We start from the raw sequence: 25,985 nt of genomic DNA, 5'->3' as shown, positions 1-25,985 counted from the left end.
CCTGTTATTAACAAAAAGTGATGATTCTTGCTGAATTAATACAATGTATAATATAAACTTTTACAGTTTTTTTAAACTAACATATCTTTCAAATTTCAGAATAATTAACATAATTAATGATGAATTAACTTTTTGTGCATATATCCAAAATTATTTGCTATAAAAACTTTTCAAAAAAAAAAAAAGAAAGAATTGTAGTGAAAATAATAATATTGTTATGAATTTGAATTTTTGCATTTTATGTTTCTTGCAGTTATATAGTTCACTTTTACTTTATATCATAACTCTAAAATTTAGTTGATTATCAATGTGCATATTGTAGTTAACCTTATAGTTAGTATTTTAACAACTTCTCAGTCATGATAATAGTTGCAAATTTATTATTTACATATATTTACATTCAAATTGTCCTTCACATTATATATGTTCATATCTGTGCATAAGCATATATATATATATATATATATATATATATATATATATATATATATATATATATATATATATATATATATATATATAAATATATACATATATATATATATATATAGACCTATATATATATATATATATATATATATATATATACATACCTATCCCAACACAAGCAATATGTATGTATGTACATGCATATACATACACACACACACACACACACATATATATATATATGTATATATATTAGTGTGTGTAGTATATCTGTATATGTGTATTACTTTGTTTTATGTATATATGTGTGCATGTGTGTGTACATATATACATACATACATACATACATACATACATACATACATACACACATGTCTGTTTTCAAATAAAATTCTTTTTTACTTCATATGCAGATTTATAAATAAATAATTGGAAGAAATGCCTCCCTAATAAAAGATTTTTCTAGCACCAACTATTTAGATATGAAATCTAGCTTCTTAGCCATTCTCTTTTACCATATATTATATTTAAATACCAATGTTTATTATATTTTGTGTGTGTGTGAGAGAGAGAGAGAGAGAGAGGAGTGTTTGTGTGTGTGTGAGAGAGAGAGAGGAGTGTGCATGTGTGTGTGAGAGAGAGAGAGAGAAGAGTGTGCGTATGTGTGTGTGCATGTGTGCGTGAGTATGTGTGTATGCATGTGTGTGTGTGCAGGTGTGTTAGAATGTGTAATTATTTGTAATATAATATAGACATTTAAAATAATGACAATTTCTTCAAAATGTTATATATTTTTTATATTTTTCATACTGACATCAAGATAAGATAAATAAATTACAAATGTATTTATAAGAAATAGGAATACTTCACTTTTTTAATAGTCTTCAGAGAATATAATCAGCCTTCTGCAGATTTGTATTTTCAGTTTCAAAGATAAAAAATTGAGCTTATACCTTGTATCTGGGAATGCATGAGAAGTGTTGTACTTGATTAAGTTGTAAATTGAGTTAAGATATTTGCTAGAGAAGAATTCTTGAAAGATTTAATTTTATAAAAGTTAGAAGAGGCTATATAAATGAGAAACTTGATAAATAAAGGTGAAATAGAATGAATAAGACTGCTTCATTGATAGTATTTCACTTTTTTAGGTGATGGGAGTGTTAAATTTTCTTAAAGTGAGTCAGGGACTGCAGATTACTTAAGTTAAAATTTATCAATCAATGACTTTTTCTCAACTAGTAGTTGCAAATTTTCAACACAATGAAATTAAACTCCGTTCCAGTCCTTTACATTTCGTGAAGGCAAAGGCATAGAGAAAAACCTTAAAATTTGTTTAGAGAGATCTATTCTTCATGTAAGTATGTGGTTGAAATTATTATATAATATTTAAAATCTTTTTGAATGAGCTAAAAGGTATCATTTATATATGGGTCTCTAATCTTAATTTCATATCAATTCTAATTACAAAAACAAGCATTGGTAGGCACTCCAAATAGTAAAACAAAAGTATCCACTGCATAAATTTAATTATTATTTAGCATTGAGTACTTCCCCCCACCACTATTTATTATAAATAGCACCAACATGCACATAAACACTAAGGTTGCCCATAGGAAATGGACAAGTTCTAAGTATTCAGTAAATTGCCTGCAATAAACCATAATTGAATAAAATTTATTAAATAATAAAATATATTTACAATTATTTATGTAATTATACACAATTCAATACATGGACAGTTAAATTTATAATATACATTTCTACTCAGTATTCAGCTAGCTAAACAGCTTGTCAGTATTTTAATGAAATATAGAGAAAGTAAAAGTATTATAATAGCTAATTGTCATTGACGAGCATGTCAGAGAGATGAAAAAACAGAGGGAATGAGAGACACTACCAGTTATATTTGTAGATTAACATCATATTTTTAGTCTGTCAAACATTGCCATGTAACAGGATTTGAAATTTTTTCTGGCTATCTAAAATGTGAAGTTATGCATTTTTAATTTATTCAAATAGGAATAATAACTTTTATATATAAATTAGTGTACATTTAAACACAAAGAGGTGAGCCTTAACAGGTCGTCTTACATACTAGAAGGAACAGTCAAAAAGTCCAAACTACAGTTAAGAGCAATTCTGAAGGGAATGAAAAATAAAAACATTACACACACAGACATACTCAAGCATGAATTTACATACGCATATATGAATTCATACATACATACATACATACATACATACATATTATTATGCTCTTTGAATATCATAAAAGCACAGAATTAAATCCTTGAAAGCCAAAAATATATTTGAAATATGAAACACATCTTTTATAAAATAGAATATATCATAATGTAGCTCACATGTTTCTACCTAATTTTTTTGTGGTTAATAGACTTTACTTACTCCTCTTGAAGATATTACATTATTTAAACAACCCAGTTTACCTTTATAGAAAATAGTTATGACTTCCCAATTTACAGGTGAATGAATGGTATTAAAAAGAGTGTCTAATCAAAAATAAAAAACAATTGTTCAATTGTAAAATTTTTCTTGAGGAGAAATCTGATGTCAAACGGAAGAGAATTTTCAAAATCAGTTGTTAAGAATACATTATAGACAATGAAAATTAGAAAAAGATATCAAAATTATTTCAATTAAAGATGTATAGAAACTGCAGAAATGCAGAAAGTAAACTTTACGTTGAAACTTTTCAGTACTTTCTTACCTAAAGTTTATCTAGAATTTTCTCAACCTACATAAAATATTATCATATATTATAATTCATTCTTCAGATACATACATTTGAACATCAATGCATACATATATACATATGTGTGTGCATATATATACAAAGTATACATGCATATATATTTGTATATAAATATGCTTATATACATACATACATGCATGCATACATACATACATACATACATACATACATACATACATACATACATACATATATAGATATGCTTATATAAATATGTATAGCATATATATATATATATATGAACATATATATATATACATATATATATATATATATATATATATATATATATATATATATATATATATATATATATATATATATATATATATATATATGCATATATACATACATAGATATATTCATATATTTAAATAAAAATGATTTTGAATTAAAGTTAATATGATTACATTTAACATCAGCATTTTTAAGTAGAATTTGAAATTTGTTATATAAATATTGTTTAGATCAGCCTTGAGCTTGTTGAATTGTGGCAGTATGATGTCTATGGTAATGTCAAATCTTTTAACAAATTTCATGTAGAAATTGAAGGATCTTAAACCCAATTTTATTTATTGCATTATTATGTTATTTTCATTCAATACTTTTTTTTGACAGTACCAGCTTTAGACAGATTAAATTTTCAATGATTTATATAATGAAATACATTTACATGATTTCTTATTAATTTTATATCAATTTATATAAAACTCTTCAATTATTCCAAGTCAGTTTATTTTGTTGCTAACATAACTCTATATTTCAGCATTTTCTTTCAATTTGTAATACTGTATAGCTATGACTACCACTACCACTCCCACCACCACCACCACCACTCTACTACTACTACTACTACTACTACTACTACTACTACTACTACTACTGTTACTACTACTACTATTACCACCACCACCACCACCTCAACAACAACTACTACTACTACTACTATCAGCACTAACCCTATTACTGTTACATTTTTGCATTTATATTTTCTTTACAGAAAAGATTCTAAAGTAACAGTTATAAATAAAATGCCATAATTACATCAATTTATCACAGCAAAGCAGCTAAATCTTAACTAAATTTATGCATTGGAAGAAAAGGGGAAATAAACAGTGAATAGACATAGAAAGAAGGAAACTTAATAAATATAATCATTAATTAAGGGTGTGCTGTACTGAATACTGTATGCAAAACAATTCTTAATTAATTGAAATTTGCTGCTTCATATAAGACAGAAAACAAAAACCTAGAGGCAATTCTCAGTGACTCTTAAAGGAAAGCATAGAAAATTTCAAGAAATTTCAAATTGATTAATCAGAGTTAATTTCTATGCTGAGGGAAAGGAAGGTCTGAAATTTGCAGGCAAGGAGAGGAAGAAAAGTCTAATCTTATTTTGCAGGCAAAGAACTTGCACGAAAACAAAATTAGTATTTCTTTCCCCAAGTATGTAAAGTAACTTTGAGGTATTAATTTTTAATTTATTGAAATTATCTTGTTTTACGTTGCTACAATTGAGCCTAGATTTTTATTGAGGGAAATTTCAATTAATTAAGAATTTTTTTGTGCATCATTCAACACATCACCCCTTAACTTTTTCATCCAAATTTATGCCATTGGCCCATTTGAGTTATTTTTCATGGCTCATGTTATTTTTTAATTATATAATAATTCATAGTTTGCTTTATTAACATCTTAATATCTTATATCAATGAGTTTGTAAGAAATCCACATTCTATAAAAAAACATTTTATATATTTTATAAGCATATTAAAAGATAAAATTGTTTCTTTCTAAAAGTATGATTTCATTTCAGTAACATTTTCTGTACATTTTCTTTTGAATTTGATTAATTCATTATTAATTTTATTCCTTAAAGTTTTCTTTGATACTTTTGAAAATCTTTCTTTTAGCTACATTTTGGTCTTACAACCTATTTCATCTAACTTTATTACATGCATGTGTAAATATTATAGAAAATCTTCTAATGTATTTTGGTAAGAGTTTTAAACAGCCAAAGCAAATTCTTTTGAGTCCTTTGATAAACCTTCAAATAGGAATATCTCCAGCAAAGTCATTCAAACTGCACTACTATAAGATGAAATATATAAAAGACATTAAAAATTTGATATAAACACATATCCTTGCATATAAGTATGTGTACAGTATACATCATGCATTGCAGATGATTCATGAATATAAAAGGTTTGAATGTTAAATAATCTAACATAAAATTCTAGAGTTATATATACATACAAATATAGATAATTTCTTAAAATATTAGAAAGAATATTGATTGACATAGTCTTCAAAAGATTTCTACATAATTACATGTAGTGAATTGCTTTCTGTGAAAGCATTCAGATAAGCATAAATGCAAACACATAGACATATAAGTTTTATCACACTGAAGCTCATTTTTATCCTAGAAATTTATTATAACAAACTCAATGCATAGGTCTAAAAAATACTTATTATATAAATCCAATTATAATGTTTTGTTCATAATAAGTTGGAATATTTGATAGAATTAATTAACTTTCCTCCTAACATATTTGCAAATCATTTTAAATCAATTCCTTTCCTAATGATAAGTGCTAAATTTTACAGTTTATCCCCTCTATTTTTGTGGGAAATATTATGAACTTAATATTCCTTGGACTGAAGGTGAATCAGGCTCTACAATCTGCTAAACATTCATTCTTCTCTGCTGTAGGAATCGGGCAAAAAATCTCTTCTGAGCTAACCTGGTCTTGAGAGATGAAATTTCACAAATGATTCCAACTGGCATATATTCTTATATTGCTATCAAATATCAAGTGTATTACTTTTGATTGTCACTAAAGCAAAATTTTGGAAATGAACAAATTTATCTACAGATTAACACTAATACATATATTCATAGTATTAGACTGTGTTGCAATGATCCAAAGACAATCGCTTTAGAGATTGATAATATTTTTGCTTAGCTTAAGATTAGCATCCTTTATAAAGTTACAAGTAAAAACTTTTTATCTATTTTTGAATGCTTTCAAAGCAGAAGCATTTTGCCTTTTTCACTTCAAGTACATCTAAACCCATGTTTGCAACAATTAACAACCACTTAAATTCATACATAGATACCTATCATTGTTTCATTATTCCAAATAGTTTATCTGTCAATAAATATGTAGTACAAAATGTACCATATGGAGACTTAAAAAAATAGAAAATACACACAAGTTCATCATATCATTTCCCTGCTTCTACAATTGATATCACATTCATTTGTTCATTCTTGAATGTCTTCTTTACCTATCCATTTAGATAAGCCCTTATTATCCAGTATATGCATACACACACATTATTTCCCCACTAATACAAGACACTGGCATTAATTTATTTAAAGTTATGATAGGCTAAAGTTTAGGGTTCTGTCCTCTCAGCTAACAGGTCAAGTACTAATACCCCCTGGCTATCATCTGACTGTTATCCTATGACAGACATCTGTTCTAGTTTCTGTCTCTCATGTAGAATTTAGGTTCTATGCAATGAACAGCTTACTAATATGACATTGATCACTGTTTAATTGATATGTAATTCCTTAGTTTACAGTTCTGAGTTTTAATCTTATTCTGGCTAGCTTTGTCATAACTTTACTCAAAGTTATGGCTTGTACATCTACACAGAAAGAGTTTCAAACTTGAAATTATGTCATATGATGTTGAATTGCTTCTGTAAAAAATAATCTGGATGTTACTGTCCATGCCCACCCCCACTATATTAAAACCACATTGTGCACAGGTGAATGCTTGATAGTTAGTCACACCTGATGCCCAATGGTAGTCAATACACATACACGAATAAATTCATATACATAAACTTACATAATAACCAGGTTTTTTTCCAAAATTCTAATAACATTCCATGAATTTTAATAAGTCATATTTGCTGTTGTTAGCTTGGACTTTGGTTAAAGGTGAGTGTTTGTGTTGTAGGTCCTAATCGGGAATGTCACCCCGAGGCCTGTTTGAACCAAGGCGAGTGTATGCAACAGTGGAACTCTTACATCTGTAACTGTGATTTAACATCCTATTCGGGCCACAGCTGTAGTGAAGGTGATTACTCCTACTGTAGCTAATTATTAATGCTACTACTACTGCTACTCCTGTCTTCACTATTTACTTTTAGTATCACTGTTAGCACTTCTGTTATACTTCTGTTATCACATCTCTCATGTTTTCACTGTAAAATCTTCTCAACATTCTTTTATTTCTCTAATTACTACTTCTTCTGCTGCTGCTACTACTCCTCCTATTGCTATATGAATCAAATGAAAACGTTTTAACCTAAAAAAAAAAATTATAAAAATAGATATTTTCATGATAGACAAAAAAATTTTTTTTCACATAATCATTTCTAAATTTACTTTTATGAACGGATCTACATAGGGACTTATGTAGCATTCTTCATTAAAACAATAACTCATTTTAATACAATCTTACCATTATTCAAACATGATGCTTACTTTGATGATCATATGAAAATAGTGCTATTTTTGCTTTGATAGAAATGATAATCATGGTTATGTTATGTTTATGTTAATGATCTTGCAATTATTATTGAAACTTTTAAAAAATTTGTTTATGCAATCTTATAGAATACCTGAAATTAAATCCATATCTTTGGCTAAAATGTTAATCATAATTTGTTGCTCAATATAGTTTCATGACTCCAAATTTTACAAATTTCAAAAGTACAATTTTGAAAAGATTTATTTCATAGATTACCACAATCAATATTACAAAAACTACTTCCACAACATCATCATCATATTATCATCAACTCCATTGTCCTCTTATTTACAAATTGCTTGCATTTTCTCAATGAATATAAGTTAACTTACAAAATTGAATTCTGGTAATGTCACTTTTACCATCTGAGCCTCATGTATTTTGTGCTTTGTTTAGTGCCATAATTGGCAACAGCATTTTGGCAAGATGTTCCTGGTAACTTATATTAAAATACATAGCTGATTCATTTATCTTAAAAAAAAGTTAATTTGTCACATTTCAAGATATGCTTCTTAATAAAACAAACATTTTATCGCTCAAGATTTTAGGCAATATTTTGCCCTCATTGTAAATAAGTTTTAGATACTTAAACATTAAATGGGTTTTTAAAACTTACTGAATGATAGAAATATAATGATATGCAACTGAAAACTAATAAATGTTTAACTGTGTTTAACATTTTAAACTTAGTGAGATAATACTATTAAAATGCTTTTGAGAAATTAGCAGTATTTAAAAGTTGCTTGTGTTTCTATTACTTGTCTTCCCTGTTTGTGAAGTTTGAAAGAAGATATACACTTTAAAATAAGATTAATGCACATTAGGAAAATTATGTATGAGTTGTTAAGACAAGTAAAGTTAAACATCAAGTAATTGTATTTCTAAGTGATGGAATCAGTAACACTCATTAAGAGTGATTGGTTTTATTGAGTTCAAGGAAGAAAACTTTAAAACTGTAATATCTATATTCTGTGCAATGTAAATGACTGCCACTGATAATTAAAGTAATGTGGTATACTCAGCCTATCCAGAGGTTTTCTCTATTTTATGACACTGTTGAAGGTGCTTTACTATCATTCTTTTGTTCTTTTACTTGTTTCAGTCATGTGACTGTGACCATGCTGGAGCACCACCATTTTAGTCAAAGAAACTGACCCCAGGACTTTTTTTAAAGCCTGGTACTTATTCTATCAGTCTCTTTTGTTGAACAGCTAAGTTATGGAGACATAATCACACCAACACCAGTTGTCATGTGGTGATGGGGGGACAAACACAGACACAAAGACACAGACGCAGATATACATACATATATATATATATATATATATATATATATATATATATATATATATATATACATGACAGGGCTTCTTTTCAGTTTCTATTAACCAAATCCACTCACAAGGCTTTGGTCAGCCCAAGGCTATAGGAAAAGATACTTACCCAAGGTGCCATGCAGTGGGACTGAACCTAGAACCATGTGGTTGGGAAGCAAGCTTCTTACCACACAGTCACGCCTGTACCTATATCAATATAAAAATATTTCAAAACTTCAGTACAAGTGCAATGTCATTAGTGTAAGCAAGGCATCTTAGATCATTTGCAAAGATAAACTGTAGTAAAAATATTTATTGCTCCTGTTACATGTTGAAGTAGTTTAAAATGTAAAAGCATTTTTCATTGTATTAGCAAAATCTTTTGACCAATGTTTAACATGGAAATCTTTGGCTAAGTTACCTGCTATGAGTTCTAACATCTTTCATCTCATTGATCAGAAATTTTCTGACAGTTCCATTACAGAATGCACTGACATGCTTTCTCACATTGCTTGAACTTCATCTAACACTCTTCTGTTAGAAGTAATTTGTTACTTCTAAATTTACCCTACAATTTAGATGATTTTATCAATTGCTCCACTTACACCTGCATATATACATCATCTTTTTCATAGTCTACAGTTGCTAGATTTGCATTGACAGAGACCTCAAAAATATCTTTCAATCGAGACAACTTAGTTTCTGTCTATTTGATGTACACATATGAAGGAAACAGCATTGTGTTACACATTCTTTTTATATAAATGACACATATCTAATGGTACAAATGCTCATTTTTCAAAATCTCTGAAGGATCATCATGATCTCACAAATATAACATTGCCAGACCAAAACTAATGCTTCCTCTCAGTGTTGGGAAATACTTCAGCCTTGTAAATTCTCTAATTGGAGTTCTGCTCACATATTTGGGACAGTGTTACAGTTTAACACTCAAACATCATGGACTGAATCCAAAAATCAGCTGTGATTGGTAAATATTTGATTATCAACAGTCTACAATCTCTAGTTTATGTATCTTCTCTCTACAATCTCTGCCTCTTTTAACATCTTTACAACAGTTTCTGCACCTCTAAACCAACTAACTGCAAACTCTTTCACCCATCTTCATTCAACATTCATTTTTTATCCCACTGCATTTTCCCTCCTAGATGTCATACTAAACACATATATACATGTATATTCCACAGTAACATTGCTTAGATAGGAGTTAATTGAAGCAGGACTTTTAAAGCCGAGTGCTTTTCCTGTCACCAACTTTCAAAACCATAGAGCTACCTGACAATTTGTTTTCTCTCAGTTTCCATCAACCAAATCCATTCACCAAATTTTCTCAAGGTTTGAGCAGAAGACATCTGCCAAAGGTACCAAACAGTAGAACTGAACTTCAAACCATATGGCAGGGAAGTGGACTCCTTAACCACACAGGCATTCCTGCACCTTGCATGTGTATTCAACCAAACATACATCTATGAGTATGTATGTGTATATATATATATAGATATAGATATATTTATGTCAAGTTATAACAACAACAATTTTACTTTAAACTGAAGGATTACTCTGTACTTTTTGTAAATTACATGTTTATTATACTTTTACAAGAGGAGTGGTAAGAGTAACTTCGAAGTCACTGTCACAAATCTTCTTGTAAAAGTATACTTTGTGTGTGTGTGTGTGTGAATACATAATCTGTAAGCGGTTGCAGAAATTAATGCTAATACTGATTAATTGTTCAGAAATATAGGAGCTTAGTTATCTATATTGAAATCAATTTATCAAGTCAAATGTTATTCAATTATCATTTTTCAGTCTTTATTCCAATAAGAGAATTAACTATCTTCTACCATGTTAATTTAATCCCTGTTTTGTAGACTATATTGAAAAAAAAATGAAGTAGAAATGAAGAGACAAACCCACTTTCATCCTTATTCTTATTGTCATCATCCTCATTATAATCATCATAAGTATCATTATCATAATCAACATTATCATCTTCACTGTTACCATTACTATCATCTTATATCTAATGTTTCTATGGTATCATGGTTAAAATATCTTCTTTGCTCCACTAACATTAAACACTATTTGCATGAATTTGATCAGATGCATTATTTCAGATTGTATCATTGATATTGTTTAGCCTCTTCTCTTCCCTTAGATCATTACTGATTGAGGGAGACCCATGATCAAAAGTATTCCCAGCTTGGCTATCTTCTCCATTTCTCTTTTTTTTTTTTCTTAAGGCATAGAGTATCCAGAATAACATTTTCTGATTTCTCTTTTTAACACAGTAACATGCACTATAGTTACTACTGTAGCAAGTAAAGCTACTTCATAGAGGCCCCCACATCAGCTCAATTCCAGTTAAGGTAATAATTCTTTCTAATTTTGGCACAAGATCAGCAATTTTGAGGAGAGAGGGCAAGTATGTTACATTGACCCCAGTACTTGATCCAAAATGATGGACAGCAAAGTTGACCTTGGTGGAGCATAATGAGTCAGAAGAAATACTGCTAAGCATTTTGTCTGGCACAGTAATGATCCTGCCAGCTTACCACATTTAGTTTCAAATTTTGGCATAATGCCAGTAATTTTAGAAGAGTTACATTGACCTCAGTGCACAACTGGTACTTATTTCATAGATCACAAAAAATGAAAGGCAAAATTGACCTTTGTGGGATTTGATCTCAAAACAAAAGATCCAGAAGAAATGCTGTTAAGCATTTTGTCAGATGCTCTAACAAATTTGCCAGCTCAATGTCTTCCACAAAATAATATTTAGTTGTTTTACTTCTAAAACTAGCCAATGATGAAACCCTTCTTATATTGGATTGATCAATTTATGATCTAGCTGCAACCATCTAGTTTCTATTGTGAGCATTTTTACCCTAAGATTTAGAATGGTTTTTATCATTAGAAATAATATAGAATTTGTTGAACAAGGTTTATATGAGTAGACTGAATAACTGCTCAGAAGCTATGTAATAGCTGAAATGTCTACTTTAAAAAAGTTTCACGTCATTAATGTTGAATGATGAATCTAATAAATATATGGCCAATTCTTAAGATTGGGATTACTTTTATATTTAAATTTCTATGATGTAGCAATATAACAATATAATACTTTTATATATATATATATATATATATATATATATATATATATATAGATAATCTTATACAGGATCAGTATATCAATTTGTGCATATTAGTATTGATTTCTTGGTGCAGTGACAGCTTATTATTTGTATGTATGTGTGTATGTGTATATCTATCTATCTATCTATCTATCTGTCTATCTCTCTCTCTCTCTCTCTCTCTCTATATATATATATATATATATATATATATATATATATATATATATACATATATATATACATATATATATATATATATATATATATATATATATATATATATATATATATATATATATATATATATATATATGTATGTATATATATATATATCCTATTTTAATGTACCAAGCTAGGGCTATGCTGGGAAATACTATTCTGTTGAGAATAAGATTTGAAATTATTAAAAATGATAGTTTATCCATTTCATAATCATAATAATGATACAAATAAAAAAAATTATAATTCAATAAATATAAGTTTTAGAATACATTATCATATCTTTCTCACCCTTTAATTAAAATATATATGAACATAGTTATTGATAATTAAATGACTCCAATACTGATGAACAAGTCATGAATTCTCAGAATACCATATGTTTTGTGTTAATGGTTTACATGAATTCTAATTGCAGTAAAACATCTAAATTCTCCTCGCGTTCTTTTTCTCTCTCTCTTTACATTTTTGTAAAATATTTCAGCATGCAACTATATCATTATAATATGAATCACTTTGATAAGTATATTATTAAATAAACAAAAATAAAAAGAAGCATAGTTCCCAAACTGTGTAATATTGCTCTGCTATTCTGTAATACTTCATTTGTTTATTATTGATATGTAGACAATATTTAAAGTTCTTCTAACAACTTGAAAATGTCTTTGTACTATTTCTCATAATGCTGTTTCTAGTCTTCATATCAAAGACATCTTGACAAGACATCACTTTCCTGATATACTGGAATATTTTTCTAGATGATCTCTAACTATCTAGATTGATTTATATATTTAATTCAGTGACTTTTATTCCTTACCTTGAGAATCACACTAGTCATCATTCTTTTATAAATGTTGACTATTTCTTCATGCTCATCTTGCTCTGTTTGATTTCAGCAAATTGACATGTTTTATAATTATTGTTATTGTATTAAGTTGAAATAATATGTTGTCATAAAATAGAAAGAATTATTGTCCTATTTAATTGTAAATGTAAATTTTATCCCTTCTTCATTATCTATTACTGCACAAATGAGTTCTATTTGCACATATATAATGACTGCTATTTCTAGAAGGTCAGCTGGCAACAATTTGATGGAACTGTATTAAATATTCCATTAGTATGTTTGATTTATTTTGTATTGTGTACATACAGTTCATGTAAAAAGCCTTAAATTTTATGACATTTCCTATCAATTAAAGTGTTTGTCATTTTGTTTACATCATGTCTCTTGGAGAATTTCTAGAGAGAGATTTTGGAATGTTGCTAGTCATAAGAAAAATATCATCCATGCTGATACAGTGCAACAAACACGTTTTACTCATATGTTGGTGATGTTTGATGTCACTGAATCTTAATAGTCAAGTCTTTGGCAGCTCTGTCTTGTAGCTAGTAATTCTATTTCTTTGATACAAAATATAATATATATTGCATAAGTACAAGAAAATTTACATACCTTATACAATTCTCCCACTCATATTTCCCTTTTGAGTCAAATTGTTGAGTAATGACTCTATCTGTCTTTATTGAGTGTCATTTTTCATTAGCAAATATGTGCAATATCCTAATGCCCTTCCCTTGCTGTTCAGAAGTAACTGAACCAAAAGTACAAAAGCTATTTGCATTGACTGTGTGACTCTTCTCAGTTTCTGAAAAAGCTGATAAGTGTGATTACAGGATTACAGATATGGATACTTCCAGTAGTGTTTTTTTATGTTCAAATTAATAACTTTTTGAACTACAAAATATCCTGAATATTCATAGCAATACTGATAATGCTGATGCTGCATGCATGTCATAGTACATGGGCTTGTTCTAAGAAAAATTTAATAATCATAGCCTAAGAAATTCTTTTTTAATAATCTACTCGTTAAGTCAATATATACAACAATTTCACCATTTTCAATATATTTATTGAAGTTTATAATTCTTTCACACATAAGTTTCTTCACAACTTAACTGTTATATCAAAGTCATTATTGTTTTTCAAAACAAGATGGTGAAGATCTAGGACATAAAAGCTGCCAAATAGTTTTGTAGTTTCCCAACTTTTTGCAAGAGATTCTTACTACCAATGGGATATCTTGAGAAATACTTCTTATATGAAGTTTTTGCTTCAGAGTTATTAGTTACCTCCTTTCACAATCTAAAATTACAATAGAATTTAAATAAAGTATTATTAAGTTACATTTCATCATGTTAGAATGTAATATTTATTATATAATAAACAATATTACATGTAATCTTGTTTATCACTGATTCATTCATCACTGCTCTGGGATAACATGGTACAATCAATTGTGTACCATTTTATGCTTAGCACAAATTGATCTTTGGTAACATGGTCAGTGATTAGTCAAAGATTCTGCAAATACTGCAAAAATGCACCCCAGTGACCACTCACAATTCTCAGCTACCCAGAATGTACTGACCATCGCTTGTACTTACATGACCGTACTACAAGATTGCATATTTTTTGTATACATTTACTTATTCATAACCATCAACATGGAACCGGTCAAATGAAAAAATATGAAGGTACATGATCTTAATAAACAATGTAGACAAGTGTATTTTCTACAGGAAAAGATAGAGATGATCTAAAAAGTATGTGATGGTGGAAGCATCATTGCTGTAGGTTATAGGTTTCATGTCAATGAATCTACTATTTATTCCATTTACAAAGTGCATGGAGATTATTCATTTATCACTGATTCATTATTACTGTGTTTTGTTTTGTTTTAATTTTTTTTAACCAAACCTCTGTAATAAGCAAGAATATATTATTGAACACATTTATGTTTTTTCATAACCTATTGGTTGATTTTGATATCATATGCTATCTATTTCTATTGGATATTATTAGTAGCTCATAGTTTTTATCAAATTTGATTTCCATAGTAGTTTCCATCTATGTTAAAACTTTAGAAGCCTAATATACACTTAATCATTTAATGTATAGCTACAGACAATTCACTGACATACTGTTGGCAAGTGATATGCTATTTCACTTAATATACTTAAAAATGAATGTCTAAGTAATCTCACTCTTTCTCTCTCCCTATATATATATATATATATATATAGGTAGGTTTTGCTAGATAGACAGATAGACTGATTGGTAAATGGATGCATAGATGCATACATACATACATACACACATACATATACACACACATACATCATACATACATACATACATACATACATACATGCATGCATGCATGCATGGGAACAGTGACCTCTCTTGAACTTGTGATAAGTATATCACACCTCACTAAGGTTATGCCTTTGCTATCTAAGAACAGGAGATAACTACTAAATAGCTGATCAACCATAGAGATAAGGATGCCTCCAAAACCTACATGCTGTAATAGAAAGTGTTAATGATGCCATACCAGTTTGGAAGTTATCGTTCATATCATCAGTAGCTGTTCAAAAATGTCTGCAAAATACTACCCTCTCACAAGAAATGACATTGTTGTTAAGACAGTCTACAATGCTTTATACAGGATGGATTATCCTCACAGCATATCAGAACTAAAAGTTATCCACACCATCAGAGATAAAGTGAGTGTTGGCAAAACATCCCAGTAAAAACAACAGTATATGCACAATAGGTCAGATACAGTTGTATGAGTATAAGCACAATATGCCAGATATAGCTGTATGAGATAGAAAGAAAGGTTGTGCACTTTTGCCGAGTAGGCTCACATCCGCTAGACTGCTGATCTCTATAAAAATTGGGAAAAAAATAAGAACCCACAGCTCTTATATCCAGGCTCTATATTTTCATTTGTTCCTATTAACATTGTTGTTATTATTATATTAGCATCTCACAACAGATCAGCATAGAAACCTAGAAACGTTTGGGTTCTCCAGAAAAGAACAGGGCAGAATGATTTACATTCTCCAGATGCAGCTGGTTAGAGGAACAGTGAAAATTAATGAACCACTTCAGGGATACTCTGTTTAAATTTCCTGGTTGAGGATATGCCTTCAACACTATATACATATGGAATACGTGTAGACATACACAGATATAGTATAACGAAGCATAGACACTTGTGTTTTGCATACATATAAGCATATATTAACCAATTCATATAACTACTAACCTCCAGAGCTGTCTTGATGTAAACAAAGGTGCCATGCCACATTCGTAATGACCAGCTTGAATTCTGTAAAGGACAAAACTTTAAATAAATCACTCAGAAATAAACATTGCACGCACACACACACATATATTATGCTTGTGCATGTATCTGTGTGTATGTATACATATATACAGATATATAAATATATATATATATATATATATATATATATATATATATATATATATATATATATATATAATAATAATAATAATATTAGGGACAAAATCCAAAATTACAGGTAAAAAACTCAATTAAAATCAATTTATAAAAAATTAAAATTAAATTGAGCCTTATAGATAAAGTATATATAAAATATATAGTTTTAGGGAAAATAACCAATTTTCAAGAACTCATCGATGAAAATCCACTATCACATATAGAAAAATTAATAATTAAAAGCACAATAAATGAGTATAATATAAAGTAAAGTAAATATCATAAGATAAATATATTTACTTTACTTTATATTATACTCATTTATTGTGCTTTTAATTATTAATTTTCCTAAAACTATATATATATATATATATATATATATATATATATATATATGTATGTATGTATATATATATAGCTCTCTAAACATGCATGCACACACATATGCATAAGTGTACATATACATATATTATATATATGCATGTGTGTGGAGAAATATATATATGTGTCTGAGTGTGTGTGTTTCTATGTGTGTATGTATATATATATATATATATATATATATATGTGTGTGTGTGTGTGTGTGTGTGTGTGTGTGTGTGTGTGTGTGTGTGTGTGTGTGTATGTGTGTGTGTGTGTGAATTCAATGCACAATATATGGATTTACCTAATTTGGTGGTACTCATAAAAATGGCTATAAACCACATAGTAAACCAAATGTATAGTCCTATGCAGTTGAAATCCAGTAAATTCAATCAGTAATGGTTATTTCATTAGGGGTATATAGAATATAAAAAATTATTGTCTTCCATACATTAATATTTTGAATATTACTTTTTGTATGCATATATTGGAGTTGAAGAATGGATATAACCATATTATTCTATATATCTGATGAGCTAGCCTTCTACACTTGTATTAGATTGTAAATTGTACAATAGTACTCTGTAATTTATAATATATACACTATAATATTTATACACTATGTAATTTATATGTAGTCCAGGCATGTAAAATAACTTATTACACACTAAAATAAATTATTTTTCCATTATGTTGGCTGCAAAATGATCGTAATCTTATGGGATGGAGGGTCTTTGATGAAAGATTTCAGACAAAGGACACTAAAATAAGAATAATAATAAAGCAGAGGTGAAGACCAGGTATATAGTCCACGTGCTTAATCATGTGTGTGTGTAAACATATACATACCCACAATTGACACCCTTCAGCCACAGATGACATCATTCCATGGAGGAGCAACTATTTTTACCCCACTGGAAAATATAGCTTTTCACCACACTTTCATTTTGCTTAGTTCCTTTTACATTTACCAAGTACACCAAGACTATATATAAATATTTATTTAAAATAATGGTTTGTGTAGCATAGTTATATATATATATATATATATATAGCTCCAACATAAAAGGGGCAGCATATCCTGAAAAATTGTCAAGATTGCCAAGTACAATGCCTGCATGACATTCTGGCCAATTATATGCTATAACCAGTAATATACTGCTTGACAGCATAAATATGTTTGTCTGTGTGTGTAGAGTATGTATTGTTTTTTTCATGTATTAGGCTAGTGTTAGCATACAACCATGAAAATTATTTGTTTACTTATATTGGTTTGTCAAGTTGTTTTATGAACTCAGTATGCTACATAAAATGATTTATTGTTTAGAAGTGAAAATAAAATGTGATTCCTCCAACAGTAACACAATATATCCAACAAACAGTAACTGCTAGTAAGTTTCATGAAGTATTCATTGAAGAAATAATGACTTTCAGTTTCATTTTGATGAATTGCACTATTGTAAAATTTAATTTTATAATTCACATATTTTATTTTGTGGTGTAATACAGAAGAAACAATTGAAATTTGAAGATAACCCAATGTCAAATATAATGTATTACTTTGCAATTTTAAAATCAAAATTATTGCTAGCTAATACTAACATTTTAAAATAAAGTACGTCCTATACTTTCATGCTGAGAACATTACAATAATGATGATGATGGTGACAAGAATTATGACAATGATGACTACAATGATGACAAAGACGATGACGACGACGACGACGACGACGACGACGACGATGATGATGATGATGATGATGATGATGATGATGATGATTTGTACAATTTTTAAAAATTTTACCAGATAATAATTTAGAATAAGCCATTGCACTTCATCTTTGTCACATTTAAATTAACTTTTAACAGAAGTTAATAAGATACAATTTTATTAATAACTTAAGCATTTTAGTATATTTATGCGGCATTATATACTTGCAAAATCTAGATTATTATATATCCACATGGATATATGATATGCGTAGTTACTGATGCATACACAAATATGCACACATACATGTGTGTATGTGTGTGTGTATTCACTTATAAATATTTTTATGATGCTATAAGTTAATAAATGTAACTTAGATTATTGAAGCAAACACCAACTGATGTAAAAATATTCAACTGAGCAACTTATATGTTTAGCATCAAACTATAATGTATCATACTTATTAGAAACTATAAAACTGTTACGTCCAAAAATTGTAATTTCTTTCTTGCTTTATATATGCTCATACATTACAGTTTTATTATGAAAAGAAATAATATTTGCATAAACATATTTTATTCATAGTAAAGATTAGAATATTCTTTAAAATTGATAGCTTTTCAATGGTAAATCCCCAATTCAAAATATCTGAAAATACTCTTATTGTGTGAAAATTTGAGAATATTTTAGGAGCAGTGCACATGGCTCATAACAGCTGGAGGTATTTTAGTACAATAAATGAGATTTTTAATATAATGTTCTGAACCAGAAGGAAAATGGAAAACACTCAAAAACCAAATCTAAACAAAGTATCTTAGATTATCAACATGGAACAATTTTATACGAATGATACCATTTCTCTCTCATAAAACTCATTCATTCTCTAAAACAGCTGATATATAGATAGCTTGGATATATTTATAATAAAAATAAAGATTAATATATGAATACATATATATATATATATTCATGTATATGAATATATATATATATGCACATATATGGATCTTATTACCAATTACTGTTTAAAGTGTGTTTGTGTGTGTATTTGTTTGTTCAAGAATGTAAGTATAAGATTTCCATTGATAAATGTATATTATTGAAAGCATGTGTTCACAGAGATAGCAAGTCACAGCTGCAGTAAATAGACAATAATTAGCTACTCATTAAGCGAATGTTACTCATCACTCAGCACGACTAGAATGCAAATTACACAGTCCCCACACTCTCTTTGTGCCCTGGCAATGCATGCGTGCTATAAAATATGGAGGATTATTAAAGGAGACAAAATGGTACAGAATGTCAATAGAAATTATAATTTTCTTCTACTCTTCCATCTTCAATTATAAATATATTTAAATCTGATTTTCAGTTTAGGTAATCAGTTAGTCCATAACCAGCAATAATTCCCACAAGTTGTTTATATTTTTATAGACCCAGCTGTCTGTATAAATAGCAAACTCAGAAAAAAGAAAATAAATTTAAAAAATAATGACAAATTATTATCTAGCAAATATTTAATTTCCGAATTATTTCTATTTTTATCTTTTGTAATTTTTTTTTATTTTTTGTAGCTTATAATTATGAAATAGTAAGCTCAAAGCTTAGCATAAACTGGAAACATAATTACTAAGTTAAAACTTGCAGTAAACAAGAAAATTATTATCATAAATACCAAGTATCTATATTGCTTTAAATCCATGATTAAACTCTCATACATATTGGACTTCTTTTCTTCTAATAGTCCAGATAAGGATATTTATCTGAGTTTGTTAATATTCATATTTATGCTTAGCATACCTTAGTGACACTCAGTAAGTTAAAATTCTAATTTTGATGCAAATTAAGCAGTTTTTATATAATGTCATATGACTGATTAATGTTGATTGCTGTTAGGCATTTTGAATCACTCAACAATTTATATAAATTGGTCTATTCTGTGTCTTCAAGAACTACATGTGTGCATACCTTTTAATTAAGATTAAATTTATAAACACTTCTTCGTTACATAGGTTTTATAGTGTATAAGACAGCTAAGATCCTGAGTTACAAATGAAAGTTCAATTCTGGCACAAAAATATGTATGTGATATCTGAAGATAATTAAAGATTGTATCCATCAAAACATTAAGTAGAGATACAAAAGATAACATTAATTGTCTAATAATTTAGAAAGAAATAGAAAGCAATAAATGTAATAAGATATACTTGAATAATTTGAATGTTCTTTTTTTAAAAAAATTCTTTATAAGGTGTCTATTAGAAGAGATATTAAGCCTTAGTTGTTTAGTTTCACCCCTCTATGTTTTTGGTTCAAATCCCATCAAAGTACTTTTACTTTCCATTCCATCAGGGTCAGTAAAGTAATCACCTGTAATATACTGTCATTGACTTAATTGACTGTCGGCTTTATGCTTAAAAATGAATAATAAATTATTCACTCTAGTAAAAATAATTTCATTGATCTGCAAAACATGATTCTTTTGTGGTTTATGTTGTTGTTTTTAAGCCTGTTCTATTAGATAAATGCTTGTAAATTTTGTCCCAATAAGAAATTCAGACTAACACAGATTTCCTACTGAAACACAATTTATTTATTTTCCTGAGATCTGTTTTCTGGGGAATCCTGTAGTTTTTCCGACAAACAGCTATTGTCCTTGGGCAAGTATCTTCTATCATAGCCTCATATTAGCAAATCTTTTGAATGATGAAAACTGTGTATAGATATGTAGGCATGTGGAGGTCTTTACTAATGTATACTAACAAGGGATTTAAACATCAGCTGGTAAACAGGATAACCATTAGTTGTTTTTTTTCTGAAATCCCTTGTGAAATCAGTTCTGTGGTTGGCCTGTTGGAAACCTATAAACACTGAAACTATTGTTCCTCTGTTGTGATATATAAAAAGAGAAAGTAAACAATGTTTTTCTTATTCCTGTGATTTTAAAACCAAAATTAATGGACTGGCATTTGATAGTCTGTCAAATATGTGTTTTCAGGTTTGAAGTTAACACATAGTTTACACAAAAGGCAGAAAGTAAAAATTGAGTGAAATATCATTCTAACTACTGAATACTTTTTCTTTTTCTCATTCTAGCTTTTACTTCATTATTACTTCATTATTTACTTCAGCTGAAATTAATATCTATCTTCAGACTAATACAATTTGGCTCCCAGAAAAATTTCCTTTAGAAATAAATTACCTAAATTCTTATGTAGAAAGGAAATATGGGGAAAGTTATATATTGTAGTTAGCAAAAAGGAAATTAGTTAGATCACATAACTTCATACTTGAAAGATATATTCCTATAGAAACTAACATGGTCTTTCTTTGTGTGCACTTCTAATTCTTCACAAATGACTCTCTAAATATATTGAATTATATATTCCACAATATAGCACTTCTATAGATATTTTAGCAATTATAGCCATAATGCTTATGAAAATAACATTACAGTGCTATATCTTTTAAATGTTGGGCTATTTTTGGCCATTCTAAATGCAAGATTGACAATCTGTTTCTTATTAAGTCTCCTTTAACAATTCAAAACTATTATCTGCTGAATGTCTTATTTTCTTGCTGTCCTTGTATGGTATATCTTGTTTCTTTCATACCATCTCATTCAAGATAACACTTTTCACTCATATTCTGTTACTTCGCAAAATTTCATGTGCTAAGAATCTTTAATAGCAATTTCTGCTGCTATTATTTCACTTCTCTCAATCTATCTTCCTTCAACTTAAATGTATCTGTATTGTTATGAAGTTCAATTAATTTAACTCTATCATATTCCTCTGCAGTTTCTGAAAGAGTTACTTCCTATTATTTTCACCTGTCCTGGCTTTGTTTTTTGACTTTTTCTCATTTAAAAAAGATTCTTCACCCACATATCACAATAAAGTATTCAGTCATTAAATAGTCAATATAGATTAAAATTGTATTGTATATTAAGGAGTAGTTTTAGATCTAAAACCAAATTAAAATTCAAGAAATATAAGAATTTTCAAAAAGAAAATAAAAAATATATATTTAAAGACTATTTTCCATTCTTGTAAGAAATTTACATATTACTACTGTAAATTTAATGACTTAACGACACTACTTGAATTTTAATCTTAAAGTAAAAGGACTTTTATTTTCTACGAGGTGAGAATTCTGAAGTAATTAAATTACTGAGCATTTTAGTACAACTCTAAGAGAGTAACATGAAAACACCAACGCACTTTTAATTTCTATTTTCAAAGATATAAAATAATATTAATGATAATTAGAAAAGGAGATAAGGTTTTTTTTTTATTATAATCAAAACCAGGATAAATTTTGTGAAAATAAATAGAGACTTGACAAATGTGAAAATTTTAATGAATTCCCATGAACAATATTTTAAAAAATAAATGTAACTCTTTTATTTATATAGGATTTATGATCTACCAGCAAATATTTCATATTTGATATGTCTATATAAAGAATATTGTTATAAATGTTTTAACAAATATGATTTGAAATAAATATATTCGCATATGTGCTTCACTTTGTGTGTGTGTGTGTGTGCGTATGTTCATGCCAAAAACCTGGGATACACATAGACATATACATATGTATATATATATATATATGTGTGTGTGTGTGTGTGTGTGTGTATATATATATATATATGCATATAGATAGAGAGATATAATTATACATACATACATGCGTGTGCATGTGTTTATATATGTGTGTGTGTGAGTGTGTGTGCACATATGAATATACATAAATATAGATATACATACACATAAATACATATATGCCTATATGTAGAAACATGCATATATAATATTGTTTTTGTTTGTTAATTAAAAAACACAAAATGATCAATACACATCTATGTCACAAATATGTTGAGTCCATTATGATAGTATGTTGGTAAACAAGATTATTTCATCATACCAAAAGATTCATGAGATTGAATGCAATACCTATCTGTGAAACTACAATAAACTAAAACTGAAATGGTGCTTATAATATTTAAACATTTGACTTTATGGTTGGTGATATTAAATTCATTTAATCAAGCATCAGCGTATAATTCTGCTTTGAGACTGATTAGTAGAAAATTTAGCTCTCAAATTTTTTCAAGCTTGCAATATAGACGTAGACAGTCATGCTTCTCACTGATGGCCTTTCCATAAATGTCCAAGGATATTCACATAACTCCACTCCTCCTTTGATTTTCATATGTTTGGAGAATTCAATGGTGTTTTCCAGGTGTTAGTGTCAAAATTATCTGCTGTGTTCAGGTGTCACTACTGCTGTCTGTTGATGAAATAATTGTATATACTAACATACTATTATGAATATATAGACATGTATGTATGTAAATATATATATACACTCATATACATACACTTATATATATATATGTATATATATATATATACATACACACACATATTTATACACTCATACATATATCTGTGCCTGTTTTATTGAAACATATATATATCTTTATATATGTGTGCATGTGCGTGTGTGTGTGTGTGTGTGTGTGTGTATAAGTACATATACATATATGGATATTTATATATAAATATATATGTTACTTTAGTGAAATTTCATATATACATTATATGCATATTTTTATGTATGCACGTATTTTATATTTATATATTTATATCAACATCATCATCTCATCATCATATTTTAACATCCACTTTTACACAATGGCATTGGTCAGACTATATTTTTTTGAGGTAGATTTTCTATGACGAGATGCCCATTTTGTTGCCACATCTAACCTCTTTACCAAGAAGGGAAAATTTCTCCTAGTCTTTTAAATACAGACAATGCAATAGGAAAATATAACTGAAAGAACAATGCAAAGAAAGTCACCACAAATAAGGTGATAATTCTTCTTTACAACTCAGCAATGATATCAAGGAAAGGAGACACTCGCATGCACAAGCGTTACACACACGCACGCCCACACGCACACACACAAGGGAAAGTTTCAGCAATTTCTGTCCACCAAATCTACTCACAAAACATTAATTGGCCTGTAGTAAATGATATTTGATCAAGGGACCATGTATGTGTGAACATATATATGTGTATGTGTATATGTATATCTTTCTACATATATATATATATATATATATGTGTGTGTGTGTGTGTGTGTGTGTGTGTGTGTGTGTGTGTGTGTGTGTGTGTGTACATTTAACTGATGTATGTACATTTTAGTAAATCATATGTATTACAAACATACATTAATGTAAAATTATATAAGTATACAAATGCATATTTATACATATATATATTTACAAAGTGAGTGTGTGTATGTAAATATATCCGTCATGTTTTCCCATCATTCTAACATCCATTTTTTTCCATGTTTGCATGAGTTAGAATTTTTGGGGACAGATTTTCTATGGCTGGATGCCCATCCTGTTGCCAACCCACACTTGTTTCCAAGCAAAATAATATTCCCTCATGGCTGGACATGTTTTTATGTAAGCTTGGAAACAAATGATACCATTTCTGTTATGGTGAACTCATTTACCATTATCATACAATATCAAACCAGTAATACAAACACACACACACACACACACACATACATCCAGGCAAACATATATACATATGTATATATTATGGTGGTGTACTTGTCATTCAAGCGTTTTGATCTGAGATTGTGTGTTGAAACTAAAATGCTTGCAGCATGGAAGACTATTATTAGCCATTTAGAAATACACAAAAATTTCACTTAAACATTTATTTTTTGTAATATGATATCAAAATTTTCATAGCTCAAAACCTCATCATAGTTACTGACAAAATTACACTGCATTTAAGTCTGGGCTTATATATATATATATATATATATATATTAATAGACACAATACAGGAGTTTATGTGCTAATAGTTTCTTATGCTGAGAACATGCCAAATAATGAATTATAACATGTGTAACATCCCAACTCATTTATATATTTGTATATGTATGTATATAAGCATAAACCCACACTTTAATGCAGTGCAACGTTGTCAGTGGCCAGGTTAAGATTTTGAGCTACAAAAATTTTAACACTATATTACTAACAATAAATGATTAAGTGAAGTTAACAGTTTTGTGTATTTCTGATTGGCTAACAATGGTCTTGTATGC

The 25,985-nt window shown here is 28.5% G+C and overlaps 1 protein-coding gene across 25 annotated transcripts in view; it reads left to right on the top strand.

Annotated features, from left to right (window-relative positions):
• The window catches only part of LOC106880165 (neurexin 1), a 358,761-nt gene that overhangs the window by 221,508 nt on the left and 111,268 nt on the right, over positions 1–25,985 (top strand). For 12 of the 25 annotated variants that reach the window (XM_089351547.1, XM_089351535.1, XM_089351534.1 and 9 more), the window contains one exon: positions 7,180–7,299. The exons of the other annotated variants lie outside the window; for them this stretch is intronic. In XM_089351547.1, coding sequence (XP_089207673.1) covers positions 7,180–7,299 — 120 coding nt within the window. The remainder of the gene's footprint in view (positions 1–7,179; positions 7,300–25,985) is intronic. 25 annotated transcript variants of the gene reach the window in all.

Source organism: Octopus bimaculoides, chromosome 4 (assembly GCF_046866305.1).
Source record: "Octopus bimaculoides isolate indiv1 chromosome 4, ASM4686630v1, whole genome shotgun sequence".
Classification (NCBI taxonomy): domain Eukaryota; kingdom Metazoa; phylum Mollusca; class Cephalopoda; order Octopoda; family Octopodidae; genus Octopus; species Octopus bimaculoides.
The sequence above is the reverse complement of the archived record's forward strand: the minus strand, read 5'-3'. Positions and strand labels throughout refer to the sequence as shown.